Genomic DNA, 16,730 nt, shown 5'->3' with positions numbered 1-16,730 from the left:
AGATGCATTCTCTGAATTTTATTCAAATTTTATTTTCCACATTATTTTCATTTTTATTCCATTATTTCATTCAACTTTCAAAAATCATAAAAAATAGTAAACATGTCCAAATTGATCCAAACTTTTTTCCACATGCTTGTGTTGATGTCTATTATTTCTTGATGTCTATTATTTCTTGATGTTTATTGCATGATTTTTGTGTTGCTGGATTTTTAATTGTGATTGTTTGATTGAACATGATGCCATATGGATATGTTGTGTTCATTTGCTTGTGAAATGCTCATGTTTGATCCAATTGCTTTGAAATTTGACATGCTTGATCCTAACATGTGACATGATTTTTGAGATTTGGTTTGAGATTTTTATCATTTACCATCACTGTTTTGGACACATGAACAATATGGTGTGACAATTTGTGTCACATATTTGATGTTGTTTTTATGCATTTGCATTCATGTATCATTTGTGGTCTTTTGGACCTAATGTTTTGCATGATGTTCATTCTTAACATTATGAATTCACATAAAAAATTTCATGATCATTGGATACATTTCTATTTTGTTTCGGATTTTCTATGTTTGATGTCCAATTTTGATCACATTACTTGCCTTTGCTTTACCTTGATCATTTGATGGCTTTGCCTTATGAATTGGCTTTGGTCATTTTGAGGACTCTTTCTTGTTTGATTGAATGTGCTTCATGTGAAATATTGACTTCTGTTTTGACTATTTGACTTGCCTTTGACCCTAGTCTTTGTACTAGTGGTTTGTACTTACCAATTGTGTTTTGTGTTTCAGGCTTGAGCATTTAACACTAATGGTTGATGTGATCTCATTACATGAGATGCCATTTGCTTTGATAACTAACTCTTGTTGTGTTGTATGTCCATTGATGTGATGAACTCACTTGAGTGCTTGCATTTGTGACTTGCATTGTGTAGATATTGAAAAGTTCCACTGTTGTTGTCTGTTGGTTTTTGCTGTCTGAGATATTGACTGTTTGGCTTTTGTACAGGTACATTAGTCGCTTTTAGCTCTTGCTTGAGCTTTGCTTTGGAGTGTGGTTGATACACCACTTAGGTAGCCACTCTTTTACTCCATGTAGTCTGGAAGTCCTGCCACCTTTTTGGCAGGCATTTGGCTGAAGTCCTCCTTAAGAGGCTCTGATTGTGATTGTTTATATTTGTGCCAAAGACCTCCAAGTGAGGCATGTTACTTGATAAGTCCTCCTATGTGAAGAGGAAATTGACAAATAGAAGGGATTAGCAATCAATCCCCTGTTATTCAGTGAGTCGTTCATTATGCTCGCACTACGTGTTGATGCTCTTGAACAGTGTACCCAAGATCCTTGTATAGAGTCAGTTAAGTGGAATAGGGTCCCTCTTTCTGGACCCCCACGCTTTATTTGATTTGAGCTCACCCAGGCCAGGGTTAAGAGCATGAGGTCTAACCCTCATTACCACCTTTCATCAGCTTCACCCTAACTCTCAATGTTAGTGGTTAAGAGCTTCAGCATACCCCTACAGTTTTGGCTTGTTTGTCGAGGTTGATATGACCCCTCTTGACTAAAGCCCAACCATTTGTCTGAGCCTCTTGTTTGTATATAGAGTGTGATGATTGCTTTTGATGTGGTTATCTGCTTTCCACTTCTCATCTCCTTTCCTGTAGGAGTCGTACGATCAACTTTCGAGGAAGTTAAACGTATGTAGAGATAGACTTGAGTTGACTCGCTTCCTGTGTGAGTCAAACTCTTGTTAGAGACCTCAATTTAGGGATTATCGTTTGCATGACAACTATTAGGCTCGAGTCAGTCACCCTTTTAGTTTGTTATTTCCCTGGTCTCTAGTTAGGAGAGTTTCTCCCCTGTTAAGGGGAACTACGTCGCCCTGATTCTCATACCAGATGAGATACGTAGGCAGGAGATTGAGCGAGATCTCTCCGGGCACCCTTTTTCTTTTTCAACCTTTTATTTTTTTGAGTGTGTTCAGCCTCTTTGTTTCTTTTGACGTGTCAGCGTCTCTTTGTGTTTGTGTGACAACTATTAGGCTCGAGTTCCATACTCCCTATTAGTTTGTCAATCTGATAACCTTTTGCTTTGGTGTTCGCTGGTTAGCGTGTGCTATCTGTTTGGAGTCGGAAGTAACTCCATGTATTGGCATTCTGTTTCCTTTTTGTTGTCAGGAGTCGAGTGTAAGTCCATGGATTGGCATTCCGTTTCCTGTTGAGTGTTTCTTTTGACGTCTCAGCGTCTCTTTTTGGTGTTTTGTTTCGGCGTGCGTTAGCCGAGCTACGAGTGCTCTGATTCTTACTCTGGATAGAGAAGATACGTAGGCATAGGACGCGATGTCTTAGCGAGCATGTCTCCCTTTTCCCCGAACTACGTTGACTCTGATGTTTGTTTCTGACAAACTACGTAGGCCCAGGATGCGACATCCTGCCGAGTCCCCTTCCTCCATCTTCTTTCACCTGTTTTATTATTCCAGTGTGTGTGCATTCTCTTTGAGCAGTTATTTAGCAACCTTATTCTATTCTTTTCCTATTCTTTTGAGCGTGGATCCCGTCGAGTACGACGGACGTGAGGGGTGTTAATACCTTCCCCTTGCGTAACCGACTCCCGTACCTTGTAATCTTTGGTCGTAAGACCGTTCCTTTTCCCTTTCTTAGGTTACTCCTGTGCTTCCTTTCCGTCATAGGATGAATAGCGTCGGTGGCGGCTCTGTAAATATGTTTTTTTCCGCCGGTTGTTTTTCGCGTTGCGACAGACACCATATTCTTTGATTTGAAAGTTGATTTGATGTGTTTTCCCTCTTGACAAGCATCACATAATTTATCTTTGACAAATTTTATCTTTGGTAAACCAATGAAAAAATCATGTTTGACTAGTTTATTTATGTGTTCCATATGAATATGGGATGCCCTTTTATGCCAAAGACATGAGTCCTTGTTGTTTACCATGAGACATTTTATTTTCAAATATCAATCATCTAAAGCTATCATAAAAATATTATTGATTCTATTACCTTTGAGTTTTACCTCATTGGTGACTTCATATTCAATCAAGCATTCATCTTTTTTGAACTTGATCTTGAAGCCTTTGTCACAAAATTTGCTTATGCTTAGAAGATTATGCTTTAGTTCTTCAACATAAAGTACATCTACAATGGATGTGAAAGGCGGCGCTCGAACTTTGCCTTTGCCAAGAATCTTTCCTTTATTGTTGTCTCCATAGGTGACATATCCCTTGGCTTTAATCACTAGATTCGAAATTTTGCTTATATCTCCCGTCATATGCTTTGAACAACCACTATCAAGATACCATAGATTTAATGTGGTCTTCCAGCATACCTACAAAATAAATTATGTTTTGTTAGTACCCAATGTGCCTTGGATCCTTCATAATTAATACCTTTGTTAACCCACACATAATGCCCACTTGCCATATTAAAGTTTCTAAAATAGTAAGCATTAGGTGTATGCCCACTTATACCACAATAAAAACATGTAGGCACAAAATTACTTTTATACCTAAGAGCATATGATTTATTTTTAGGAAATCTCTTCTTAGGATATTGATGAACTTTTTGTGCTTTATTCACTTTTTCCTTGTTGGATTGGTCAATTTCCTTAACAAAGATAATTTAACTAGTACTTGGTTTATTAAACTTAGAATAACCAAGACCCCTTTTATCATTTGAATATCTTTGTTGGCTGAGAACATTTTTTAATCCAACTTGTCCTTTTTCATATATTTCAAGGACTCTTTTTAATTAAACAATTTGGAAGGTAAGTGAATCACAATTTTTGCATGTAAGATTTTGTTTTTCCTTTTCACGAAAGTTTTGTTTTTCTATTTCAAAATTCTTGTCCACGGTGTCAATCTTTTTTTCAAGAGATAAGATTTGTTTCTTTTGAGTTGACATTATTTTATACAAAATCTTACATTCATTTAGAAGTTCATCAATAATAACTAAAGTATCATTATGAGAGGATGTTTCACTAGTAACCTCTTCTTCTTCATCACCAGAATGCTGTGAGGCCATCAATGCAAGATTAACACATTTTTCGCTTTCGGAATCGGAAGATGAACTTATTTCATTATCTTCCCATGCAATGTAGGCTCTTTTAGATTTTGAATCCTTTCTTTTGTTGAAACTATTTTTCTTTAAGAGTTTTAGACAACCCGTCTTTATATGTCCTTGCTTTCCACATTCAAAGCAAGTGATGTTTTGAATAGGCATAGACGCTTCCTTCTTGTTAAAATATTTCTTCTTTCTTACAAAGTTAGAATTTTTGTTAGTACCCAAATATTTACCTAACCTTTTTATAAGAAGCATGAAGTTCTCGTCTTCCTCCGGATTATCTTCTTTTTAAACTTCTTTAGAATCAACTTTTAAGGCAATGCTTTTGGATTTCTTTTCTAGATTCTCATGCTTTGCAAGTCTACCAAGTTTCGTCTCATATTCTTCGAGTTTACCAAACAATGTTGCGGACGTCATCATTGATAGATTTTTCTTTTCGGATATCGCCATCACTTTTGGTTGTCATTCCCTGGTTAAAGATCTGAGTACTTTATGTAAGTTTAAGGAGTGCCTTAGAGGGGGAGGGGTGGATGAGGCACTTAGACTATTTTCCGGATTTTTGACGGTTTATGACTTTTACTTTCTTGAGATGCTTATGTGATGAGAAGCGGTAAAATGCGGAAAGTAAAGAACACCACGATGTATAGTGGTTCCCCTCACAGATTGAAAGTACTCCACCCCCCTTTCAACACGAAAGAGAATTTCACTATAATGTTAGATTCCTAGACAAGACACCTTAAGGTCTTTCTATCTAATTCTAACACACTAAGAACAATCCTCTTGGATTTACAATGTTTAAAGTCCAGTCGAGACTCAATTTCTCACAAATGGACCTCTTGTATCCACACACCGGATAACACCTTACAAACTTATTCTTAACAATCCTAAAAATAAGTTGTAATAAAGAAATACAATTTTGAATTTTTGGTAGAAGATGAAATAGTTGGAATTTGAAGTATATCAATTTATCAATTGATCTTCTCCTTTGTAACATTCAATTCTCACAATAATTATACAAGTGTTCTTTGTATGAAATGAAACTATGATGCTGAAAATGAAAGTTTATGCAAGGTTTCACTCTTAAGAAAATTTGGAAGAACACTTAAATTTGTTTGAGAGAATGTATGTAAATGATTTGAAATTTTGCAAGGAGGTGATTTTGAAATCTGAAAAATGATGTTTATATAATGTCTAAACACCTCCTCAAATGAATGCAATAATCCAAAGGATGTCATGGTTCATGGTAAAGAAAATAGAAAAGTTTCCATGAAGAGATGCATTGATTTTTTCCTTTGGATCAATGGTAATCGATTACTTAATATGGGTAATCGGTTACTTGCATCCAATGTTAAAAATATTTGAAATTTTCTCAGAGTAATCGGTTACCTCAAAAAGGATAATCGGTTACTTGTTTCCAATGTTAAAAATATTTGAAATTAACACAGAGTAATTGGTTACCCCAAACTGAAAGAGTGAAGTGTTATAATTTGTTTAATGCATAAAAATACTTTCAATGATTATGGCATGAATGAAACATGTTTTGAACACCTATATAAATATCTAGAGTTCAAGTGTTATACCTTATCCATTTGAAAGTCGAATCTTCATGCGTTTCATCAAGACTTGATCATAAGGTTGAAAACTTCGTTCATGAGCTTGAATCTTGATCAATCCTTTTTGTTAATCAGTCTTAGCTTTGTAGAGAAGTTTGTCGTCATCAAAACATCTGAGAAGTCATGTCTTCACACTTTAAGATTAAGTTCATCATTAGTTAAAGTCTTACCGGGCATTTTCAGGTGATTCATCAAATGCACAAATCTTTTTTGCAAGTTGAGAGTTGATTCTCCGGGCTGCATTCGGAATAACTCGTATTCTTGACTTAACGTATTCGATCGTGATCTTTTAACCTCCACAGTTCCTTCATGTGTTTCGACCAAAGTATCTCAGGCTTCTTTTGTCGTTGTACATGTTGAAATGAGGAAGAACTCATCCATACCAAGAGCACCTTGAATAAGATTTATTGCTTTCTTGTCATAAAGAACCTTTTTCTCATCATCTTCATACCATGATGCTTCGGACTTAGGAGTACCAACACCATTAACAACCGAAGTAGGAACGAAAGGACCTTTTAGGACAACTTTCCAAACATATTTTCCTTGAGACTCTAGATGCGCTTTCATTTGTATTTTCCAAAAATCAAAATATTCTCCACAAAACAATGGTGGCTTGTTATTCCTGCCACCGTCTCTAAAAATAGGATTTGAGTTTGTGGACGCCATGGAGCTTTTAGGAGCAGGTTACCTATAACCTGCTCTGATACCAATTATAAGTTTGGAGTGCGCCTAAGAGGGGGGTGAATTAAGACCAATTAAAAAATTTGGTTTGAGAGATAAGTTGGTTCTGATTTTTCTGGTTTGGTAATGAGTTTAGAAAGCGATAAAGGCAAAAAAAATAAAGAACACAAGGAAGTATCCTAGTTACCCTCATAATCCGAAGGTACGCCTAGTCCCCTTTCAACACGAAAGAAATTTTACTATTTGCTATGACTTGTATAAGACATACAATCACCAAGAACAACCTCTGGTGATTCACCAAGTTGATATAATAACAATCCTCTCAAACCAACTCTCTTGCTTCCAACAATCCTGGACAGTAAGGTGTTTACAACCAATTCTGGAAGATATTGAGTAAAGAAAGTATATGACAATGTATCAATCACTATGACTGATCTTCTCTTCCAAACAAATAATTTATAATGATATATTAGTGCTCAAGTGTTTATGAATATGAGATGAATTTTCTGGAATGATATATGTGAACAATGCAGAAAAATTCTTAATGAAAGTTCAAAGATCAAAGCACTTTTTTGAAAATGAATGTGTATGAGATTTCAAATTGCAATGAAAAGAAGTGAGTTTTGATTTCTGAATATATATATATATATATATATATATATATATATATATATATATATATATATATATATATATATATATATATATATATATATATATATATATATCATCTTAACACCTCTATGAAAGAGTGTGATTCAATGAAAATATGAGATGGTTAATTGATGATCTTTAGAAACATTTAGTCCATAAGTCATGTCTGAAACCAGCCACTATTTCAGAAATTTTCAAATTTTCGAGAGGGAAATTGATTTCCCAAAAGGGGTAATCGATTACCTGAGTTAAAGAATTGGTCCTGGCAAGTGGAAATCGATTTCCTGGAAAGAAAGAATCGATTTCCTGAATTGAAAAATGAATGTTGGAAATTGGAAATCGATTTCCTGAATTGAAAAATGAATTTTGGAAATTCGAAATCGATTTCCTGAATTGAAAAATGAATTTTGGAAATTGGAAATCGATTTCCTGAAAAGGAGTAATCAACTTCCCTGAACTGATTTTTGAAAAAATGTTAAGAAAAAATAGTATATCAGCAAAGGGATGTGAGACATAATGGATCATGCATGCAATGAATATTTGGATTAATTTTGAGCACTAAGTTATCAATATATATTGCATGTTTGTACCTTAAAAACTCAAGCGCAATGCTAGTCTTCAAAATAAGTCTTGAATCTTTTGATGTTAGCTTTTCACACATTGCTTGAAACTTTTTCCATACTTCTGACATGATCATTTGCATTGAACTTTATCTTCATCAAAACATATTGGATGGATAGTCTTGACTTCACACGACTAATTTTCTATAATAATATAAAAAAAAAATCTCTGTATAGTTTTAAATGTCACAAATGGCTTTCACTTTTTTTTCATTTTATATTTCCCGTCATATGCTTTGGACAACCGCTATCGAGATACCATAAATTTGATGTGGTCTTCAAGCATACCTACAAAATAAATTATATTTTGTTAGTACCCAATGTGCCTTGGATCCTTCATAGTTAGTACCTTTGTTAGCCCACACATAATGCCCACTTGTCATACTAAAGTTTCTAACATAGTAAGCATTACGTGTATGGCCACTTATACCACAATAAAAACATGTAGGCACAAAATTAATTTTATACCTAGGAACATATGATTTCTTTTTAGGAAATCTCTTCTTAGGATGTTGATGAACATTTTGTGCTATATTCACTTTTTCCTTGTTAGATTGGTCACTTGCCTTAACAAAGATGGTTTTACTATTGCTTAGTTTATTAAACTTAGAATAACCAAGACCCCTTTTATCATTTGAATATCTTTGTTGGCTAAGAATATTTTTTAATCTAACTTGTCCTTTTTCATATCTTGCAATGACTCTTTTTAATTGAACAATTTGGAAGGCAAGTGAATCACAAATTTTGCATGTAAGATTTTGTTTTTCCTTTTAAAAAAAGTTTTGTTTTTCTATTTCAAAATTCTTTTCCACGATACCAATCTTTTTTTCAAGAGATAAGATTTGTTTCTTTTGAGTTGACACTGTTTTATACAAAATCTTACATTCATTTAGAAGTCCATCAATAGCACCTAAAGTATCATTATGAGAGGATGTTTCATTAGTAACCTCTTCTTCTTCATCATCAGAATGGTGTGAGGCCATCAATGCAAGATTAACACATTCTTCGCTTTCGGAATCAAAAGATGAACTCACTTAATTATCTTTCCATGCAATGTAGGCTCTTTTAGATTTTGAATCCTTTCTTTTGTTGAAACTATTTTTCTTTGAGAGTTTTGGACAATCCGTCTTTATATGTCCTTGCTTTCCACATTCATAGCAAGTGATGTTTTGAGTAGATGTAGATGCTTCCTTCTTGTTAAAAATATTTTTTCTTTCTTAAAAAGTTAGAATTTTCATTAGTACCAAAATATTTACCTAACCTTTTTACAAGAAGCATGAAGTTCGTCTTTCTCTGGATTGTCTTCTTTTTCAACTTCTTTGGAATCAACTTTTAAGGCAATGCTTTTGGATTTCTTGTCTAGATTCTCATGCTTTTCAAGTCTACCAAATCCCGTCTCATATTTTTTGAGTTTACCAAACAATGTTGTGGATGTCATTGTTGATAGATTTTTCTTTTCGGATATCGTCGTCACTTTCGGTTGCCATTCACTAGTTAAAGATCTGAGTACTTTAAGATTAATTCATCATTAGTTAAAGTCTTACCAAGCATTTTCAGGTGATTCGTCAAATGCACAAATCTTTTCTGCAAGTTGAGAATTGATTCTCCGTGCTGCATTCAGAATAACTCGTATTCTTGACTTAACGTATTCAATCGTGATCTTTTAACCTCCATAGTTCCTTCATGTGCTTCGACCAAAGTGTCCCAGATTTCTTTCGTCGTTGTACATGTTGAAATGCAGAAGAACTCATCCATGCCAAGAGCACCTTGAAGAAGATTTATAGCTCTCCTATCATAAAGAACCTTTTTCCCATCATCTTCATTCCATGATGCTTCGGACTTAGGAGTGCCAACACCATTAACAACCGAAGTAGGAACAAAAGGACCTTTTAGGACAGCTTTCCAAACATCTTTTCCTTGAGACTTTAGATGCGCCTTCATTCGTATTTTCCCAAAATCGAAATATTCTCCACAAAACAGTGGGGGCTTGTTATTGCTGCCACCATCTCTAAAAATAGGATTTGAGTTTGCGAAAGCCATGGATCTTTTAGGAGCAGATTACTTATAACCTGCTCTAATACCAATTGTAAGTTCAGAGTGCGCCTAAGAGAGGGGTGAATTAAGACCAATTAAAATTTTTGGTTTGAGAGACAAGTTGGTTCTAATTTTTCTGGTTTGGTGATGAGTTTAGAAAGCGACAAAGGCAGAAAAATAAAGAACACAAGGAAGTATCCTAGTTCCCCTCACAATCTGAAGTTACGCCTAGTCCCCTTTCAACACAAAAGAGATTTTACTATCTGCTATGACTTGTACAAGACATACAATCACCAAGAGCAACCTCTTGTGATTCACCAATTTTATATGAATACAATCCTCTCAAACCAACTCTATTGCTTCCAACAATTCTGGACAGCAAGATGTTTAACCAATTCTGAAAAATATTGAGTAAAGAAAGTACATGACAATGTATCAATCATTATGATTGATCTTCTTGCCAAACAATCAATTTATAATGATATATTAGTGATCAAGTGTTTATGAATATGAGATGAATTTTCTGGAATGATATATGTGAATAATGCAGAAAAATTATTAATGAAAATTCAAAGATCAAAACACTTGTTTGAAAATGAATGTGTATGAGATTTCAAATTGCAATGGAAGAAGTGAGTTTTGATTTTTGAAAATACGAATATATATATATATATATATATATATATATATATATATATATATATATATATATATATATATATATATATATATATATATATATATATCACCTTGACACCTCTATGAAAGAGTGTGATTCAATGAAAAGATGCAATAGTTAATTGATGATCTTTGGAAAACGTTTAGTCCATAAGACATGTCTGAAACGAGCCACTGTTTCAGAATTTTTCAAAATTTCGAGGGGGAAATCGATTTCCTGAGTTAAAAAATTGGTTTTGGCAAGTCAAAATCGATTTCCTGGAAAGGGGGAATCGATTTCCTTAACTGAAAAATGAATTTTGGCAATTGGAAATCGATTTCCTAAAAAGGGGTAATCGATTTCCTAAACTGATTTTTGAAAAAATATTTAGAAAAAATAGTATAGCAGCAAAGAGAAGTGAGACATAATGGATCATGCATGCAATGAATATTTGGATAAATTTTGAGCACTAAGTTATCAATATATATTGCATGCTTGTACCTTAAAAACTTAAGATCAATGTTAGTCTTCAAAATAAATCTTGAATCTTTTGATGCTAGTTTTTCACACATTACTTAAAATTTTTTCCATATTTTTGACATGATCATTTGCATTGAACTTTATCTTCATCAAAACCTATTGGATGGAGAGTTTTGACTTCGCACGACTAATTTTCTATAATAATATAAAATTTTTAATTTATTTCTAGAGTTTTCTAGAATTTGTCTGAATCAATGAGCGCCTACTAACTGTTGCAATTTCACAAACAAAATTAAAAAAAGAAAGTTTTAGTCAAATAATTTAGTGACTTTAATTCACTTTTTTTAAAGATGAAGATAACCAAGTTTTAGTCAAATAATTTAGTGACTTTAATTCACTTTTTTTAAGATGAAGATAACCAAACAAACATTGCGGATTCAAATTCGCACTTCTGTATTTGTGCTATCAACTGAATTAATTTTACATAAAAAAAAAAATTAATTGTACCATATAACTAATATTTTAAACATCATTATTAATATTTTCCTTTTATATTTATATTAATAAAGACAATTTAATAAAATTATAATCATTTTTTTATATGATCACTTTTTCCCAAATCAAAAGAATATTATATATACATGAATTGATTAAATGCAATTGGGAGGGAGCCGTATATTTGAAGCGAGAGATTTTTGTATTAAAAAAAGAGGTTGTTAGGGAAAATAGTTTTCAAGAAGTGAGAAGTCACATGAAGGTGAGGATGATTAATTGAATTAAATTAGAAAAGATACTTTGACTATTATCTCTATTTTAAAAATAAAAACTAATTTAACAATAAATATCACTTTTAAAAAAAGAATTCTTTGAAATAAAATACTTTTTTATGGTGAAAAATACTGTGAATATAAATTAATTTAATAAAGTCTGAGGTGTAGTTGTTTGTTTGTGAGTAATGAAAGATTTGGTGTTGGTGTTGCCAACCAAGTTGGGGTGTAAAACAAAAGTGAGAAAGAGTGAGTGAGTGAGTGTGATGATTTAATGTTGTCAGCATAGTTGGAGTTGCCGCCCGAGAGAGAAATGCCGTCTTTCTTATTAATACTAATATATATATATATATATATATAATCAGTTATGCTTTTGCTTTGCTTTTAAGTTTTTTGTTTATTGAGGCTTAACATACTTGTTGTTGTTGTTGAGTCTTTAAACATGAATGGGAAAGCCTCCATCTCTAAGGAGCTCAATGCCAAGCACACCAAGGTCATAACTTGTTTTGTTTCATCTATGCATTACATACACACTTGTTTCTTTTTGTTCAAATTTTGACTGCAATGCATCAGCAGATCTTGGAAGGACTTTTAAAGCTGCCTGAAAACAGGGAATGTGCTGATTGCCGGAACAAGTATATATTCACTTCATAACTCATTAGTTACTTTGATTATGATATCACTAAATACTATAATTAAGTGAATATGTCAGGGCTCCAAGATGGGCAAGTGTGAACCTAGGGATTTTTATTTGCATGCAATGTTCAGGGATTCACAGAAGCCTTGGAGTGCACATATCAAAGGTTTGCTTTGTTACATATTTCACTTTCTATCATTCTATTGAGCATTCTAATTATATGCAACAACCAGGTGCGGTCCACAACTTTGGATACATGGTTGCCGGATCAAGTTTCTTTCATGCAGTGTAAGAAACTAAACTTATTCATGAAATGCTATCTGTTTCTTGGACAATAATTATTGATTTGCATTTTATATGCAGTTATGGGTAACGACAAGTCAAATAAGCACTGGGAGACAGATCTTCCACCCAATTTTGACACAAGTAGATTGGAAATTGACAAGTTTATCCGTGCAAAGTAAAACCTCTAATAGACATTTTCAAGATAGTTCAATTTTCAGCTACTTTTCCATTTTCAAATTAAGTTAACTTGTTCACGGTATTTCAGGTATGTAGAGAAAAGATGGGCTTCGAAAAATAAACTAGAATCAACTTCAAAGTTAGCTGAAAATATCGTTAACTTTACTGAGTTGCCATATGGTATTCCGAAGAATAATAATAGGAGACTTTCCCTTGAAGAAAGCATTTTTGTAAACCACTTGGCACAAGTTTTGCCGCCTGTAACAAGATCTTGTGAGGTAACCATATTTTTTCACAAGTATGATCTAGTGTGGGAATTTTATAGTTATTTATTTCATTCATATAAATTGGAAGGTTGTGGGTAGAAGGGAGCCTAAATCTGTTTAACTGTACTAGTGTAAACAACTTTCAACTCTGTGTTGGTCTTGAAAAACCACTTGCAATCCTCCAATATGCTAAGTTCTATTGTTTTCTTACAATTATTTCTACATCTGGAAATAGATTCGGGGTTGTTTGGACAAGCAAAAGAAGAGTTCACCTCCATTAAAGAGACCGTCATCCTCCGTTGATTTTGACAAGTCCCCAGGAAAGAGTGTTGAATTTTTCAATTTCTCAACCATACCTCCTTCCAGCTGGGCCACATTTGATTGTATGTCTCTAATCTTTCCTATTATTTCCCACAATAGATAGACGGTTATTAATTCAGTACATGTATATTTGCAGGAGGGACAGTGAACAAGATTAGATGCTGTTGTGATATGGAAGGAGTATTTAGCTGCTTAGTACTTTATTTTTGGCAAATCCTGGAGAGATTTCTTTTTAATCCCCTAAACACAGAGACTTATGTGTCTGTAGCTCTTAAATTACCTGAGCAAGTAAAATCCAATCTTATTTGGCTACCTACATGACAGGGTATTTTTTAGTTGTTGAGTTGCAATTTTTTATAAAGTACAATAATAAATGAATTAAATTAAAACGAATATTATGGAATAAAGCTGAGTAAAATATCAAAAAACACCTGCAAAGATTTACAAAAAATGTATTCCTCTGGCCATGATTAGACTTTGAATCCTATGATGGAGCAAGTTTTTCCTGAAGCTTTGTTATTCGAGCCTGCTTAAACATGAAAAATAATTAGTGGAGTAGAATATCCCGTCATGAAATTTGTTTATCAAGTGAATAATGGTAGTTAGGTACCCTGAAAGATTTAGAACGACGGATGGAAGGATCTATATGTAAAGCTGATAAATAGGACTGCTGTGCCAAATCAAAATTGTTGAATGCCAAAAAGGCATCACCTTGGCAGATATAAGCCTGCAAAGTGAATACATGAATCAGCCACAGTAATGTGAATAAATGAATCATTAACAGTAATGTGTTGCTATAGTACCTCAGAATAGTTGGGAGCTAATAGCAAAGCCTCGTTAGCATCTTGGAGGGCAGCAGAGTAGTTGCCCAATTCAAGCCTTACCAATGACCTGATTGTACTACAAGTAATTATTTTAATTTGGGAATAAAATAGAAAGACCAAATTTAACAAACCTGCATTTAAACGTGACATGTAAGCCACCAAGTGGTTTCAAATCTATAGCCTTTGAGAGTAAAACCTCAGCCTCACCAAAGTTTTTGTTCTCAAATTCAACATCTGCCCTCTTCCTCAAAGCAAGCGCATCCAAACTAGTTTTGGAATCATCTCTTCCACCAAACATCACCTCCAAACAACGAGCAGCCGTCCCGCAATAACCCACGAGGATGCCATCGGGAAGAAACACCAGGTTGGGTCCGGCGCCGCACTTGCCCAAGCACCCGGACGTCTTAACGGCGACGTTCGGAGGAGCGATACCAGAGAGTGTTTCTAGGGTTTGAAAGGATCCTTGTTTGCGGCAAGCACGGTTGGTGCACACACGTATTTCTTGGACCTGCTGCTCGTGTGATGCTTTGGTACGACTTCGTTTCGGTGATGGGGCCGTCGCCACATGACAACCGACCAAAACAGTGTCCATCAAACACCACTAACTAACCTTCTTCTGATAGCTGATTTACTATATGCAGATGAAAACAAATACAAAAGAGAGAAAGAGAAAATAAAATGTGGTTTAAACGGAACTTGACAAGAGAAACAATAATGATGGCTCTCCTATTTTTTTTCCAATTGTATCATAAATTATCAATATTCAACACTTTTCAGCTGTAACTAGATACTATCTTCAAAACAAAAATGTTCACTTCATATTAAAACATACTAGTTGTTTTAATGGATAATATTAACTTGTCCCTAATGCTAACTTAAGAATTAAATTTAGAAATATTTTTTGTAAAACTGTGTATTAATTTTATCAAAATTTTGTAATACAAAATAATTAGCATTACCTTTTTTTAATTTATTTTCCAAAAGAAAAAACCATATTTACGAATGTAAACCCTAAAACATAAGAAAAGTGTGATATATTATAGTATTGTTTTCTGAACATAACACTATATTATAATTTATTTAAAAAACATAAATCATTTTTTTAGATTAGACTAAAATATTTTTAAATCAATCTATTTTAAGTCAATCACAAAAAAAAAATCTATTTTATTTTTAAATCGTTTTATTTTCGATTTCTTTACCAAAATACCCCAATTTTTTTTTAAAAGATCAAAATAATTCTGATTTCAAAAAAAATCTCAATCTACCCCACTTCTAAGAGGAGACGCCACTTGGATTGACTAGGGCTCCTGGTGTTGTCAATCCAATTGGCGCTCATGTGTAAAGCTTAAAGGGAGACGCCAATTGGATTGACACCTTAGTGTGTTTTGTAATTTTTTTTCAAAAAAAATCTACATGATACATAAAGTCGAAATCGGACCAATTCATATTAATATTAATTTTCGTTTACACAAAAAAGACTAATGTTGATGACCGGGATCACCTAACTGACCTCCGGTCCCACATCCCCTAGCTACCCGAACCCGTGGCCCTAACCCACGTTGATGATTCACCCCAGATGTTTGAGCATGTTAGGGTTGTATGTTTGTGGAATGGAAATTTTGACGGATAGGGGGTTGTGTGTAGCCGGTCTGACAATGTTGTTGGGGGTTAGATGTTAAGGCGTCTGGTGTGTAAGTTGCCTGGCGTGGGTCGTATAGGTACATATCATCGGCGATGAACTCAAAACCAACCGATCTGTATCAAGCCATATAAGTACGACTGGGTTTTTCTTCAGTTGACAACACAACGTCAGTTAAGACATGGTCACGGCGGTGCTTCCATTTGCGACACTCAGATCTAGCGAAGCTTTGCCATGGGTTAAAGTTCCATTGGTTGGGGTTTCTTTCTTTGACATCTCAGAACACATGTGGCTCAACCAATCTCTGTTTGATTTCTGATAGACATGATGCCATTGAGAGTGCTTACAATAACCATGACAACGGATGGCATGATCCTCCTTCTACCCATGTCTATTGCATTAGACATATCGCACAAAATTTCATGCGTCCAATCAAAGATAAGAACCTTTGCAAAAAAGTGGTGAATATTGGGTATGCTCTAACTCAGATGTCATTTCAATATTACCGTGATGAAATTAGACTGTGTAATGAAGATGCAGGAAGATGGATGGATAACATACCAGTAGAGCAGTGGACAAGGGTATTTGGCGGAGGCTGTCGATGGGGCCACATGACAACAAATCTTGTGGAATGCATGAACGGCGTATTCAAAGGCATTAGAAATCTACCAATAACCGCCTTGGTCAAATCAACCTATTATAGGTTGGCTTCTACCTTCGCAACCAGAGGTGAAAGATGGAGTGCGGTGTTAATGTTTGGGCAAATATTCAGTAAGTGTTGTATGAAAGTGATGAAAAAGGAGAGCATTTAAGCTAGCACACACGCGGTAACAGTATTTAACCGTCATAGGCAAAATTTCAATGTACAAGAAACAATGGACCACAATGACGGGAGACCAAATTTATCATATGCTGTCAAACTAAACAGAAGTTGGTGCGACTATGGAAAGTTCCAGGCCTTCCGCATTCCTTGCTCCCATGTCATTGCAGCAT

At 34.3% G+C, this 16,730-nt stretch overlaps 2 protein-coding genes across 8 annotated transcripts; one reads left to right on the top strand and one right to left on the bottom strand.

Annotated features, from left to right (window-relative positions):
* The first annotated feature begins 11,860 nt into the window (after window positions 1-11,860).
* LOC127107983 (probable ADP-ribosylation factor GTPase-activating protein AGD15) lies at window positions 11,861-13,587 on the top strand. Of its 3 annotated transcripts, XM_051045347.1 has the most exons (8): window positions 11,865-12,078; window positions 12,162-12,220; window positions 12,286-12,388; window positions 12,456-12,510; window positions 12,586-12,682; window positions 12,773-12,962; window positions 13,186-13,333; window positions 13,408-13,587. In XM_051045347.1, coding segments are annotated over exons 1-8 (705 nt in total). In that variant the 5' UTR covers window positions 11,865-12,027; the 3' UTR covers window positions 13,410-13,587. The 3 variants fall into 3 exon arrangements, with proteins under 3 accessions (XP_050901302.1, XP_050901304.1, XP_050901303.1); XM_051045345.1 differs by having other exon boundaries at window positions 11,861-12,078; window positions 13,186-13,587; XM_051045346.1 differs by having other exon boundaries at window positions 11,867-12,078; window positions 12,298-12,388; window positions 13,186-13,587.
* LOC127107984 (uncharacterized) lies at window positions 13,104-14,913 on the bottom strand. 5 transcript variants are annotated; one of them, XR_007795877.1, is made up of 6 exons: window positions 14,227-14,913; window positions 14,075-14,162; window positions 13,882-13,998; window positions 13,703-13,797; window positions 13,552-13,584; window positions 13,104-13,351 (listed from the first exon to the last, which is right to left on the bottom strand). XR_007795877.1 is itself a non-coding variant. In XM_051045348.1 (4 exons), exons 1-4 carry the CDS (start codon window positions 14,685-14,687, stop codon window positions 13,756-13,758), a joined length of 708 nt encoding a protein of 235 aa, XP_050901305.1. In that variant the 5' UTR covers window positions 14,688-14,913; the 3' UTR covers window positions 13,650-13,755. The 5 variants fall into 5 exon arrangements, 1 of the variants encoding a protein (XP_050901305.1); XR_007795876.1 differs by having other exon boundaries at window positions 13,104-13,584; XR_007795878.1 differs by lacking the exon at window positions 13,552-13,584.
* Between the last annotated feature and the right edge of the window lie 1,817 nt (window positions 14,914-16,730).

The sequence above is a fragment of the Lathyrus oleraceus genome, chromosome 7 (assembly GCF_024323335.1).
Source record: "Lathyrus oleraceus cultivar Zhongwan6 chromosome 7, CAAS_Psat_ZW6_1.0, whole genome shotgun sequence".
Taxonomy (NCBI): Eukaryota; Viridiplantae; Streptophyta; class Magnoliopsida; order Fabales; family Fabaceae; genus Lathyrus; species Lathyrus oleraceus.
The sequence above is the reverse complement of the archived record's forward strand: the minus strand, read 5'-3'. Positions and strand labels throughout refer to the sequence as shown.

Bases quoted from the DNA above. Each gene is read 5' to 3' on its own strand.
- LOC127107983 (XM_051045345.1), top strand. From the start codon at position 12,028: ATGAATGGGAAAGCCTCCATCTCTAAGGAGCTCAATGCCAAGCACACC. The intron at 12,221-12,285 runs GTATATATTCAC...ACTATAATTAAG, and splicing joins TGTGCTGATTGCCGGAACAA to TGAATATGTCAGGGCTCCAA. The intron at 12,511-12,585 runs GTAAGAAACTAA...TTTTATATGCAG, and splicing joins TCAAGTTTCTTTCATGCAGT to TTATGGGTAACGACAAGTCA.
- LOC127107984 (XM_051045348.1), bottom strand. From the start codon at position 14,687: ATGGACACTGTTTTGGTCGGTTGTCATGTGGCGACGGCCCCATCACCG. The intron at 14,163-14,226 runs GTTTGTTAAATT...TAGTACAATCAG, and splicing joins CATGTCACGTTTAAATGCAG to GTCATTGGTAAGGCTTGAAT. The intron at 13,999-14,074 runs GTACTATAGCAA...TTCACTTTGCAG, and splicing joins TAGCTCCCAACTATTCTGAG to GCTTATATCTGCCAAGGTGA.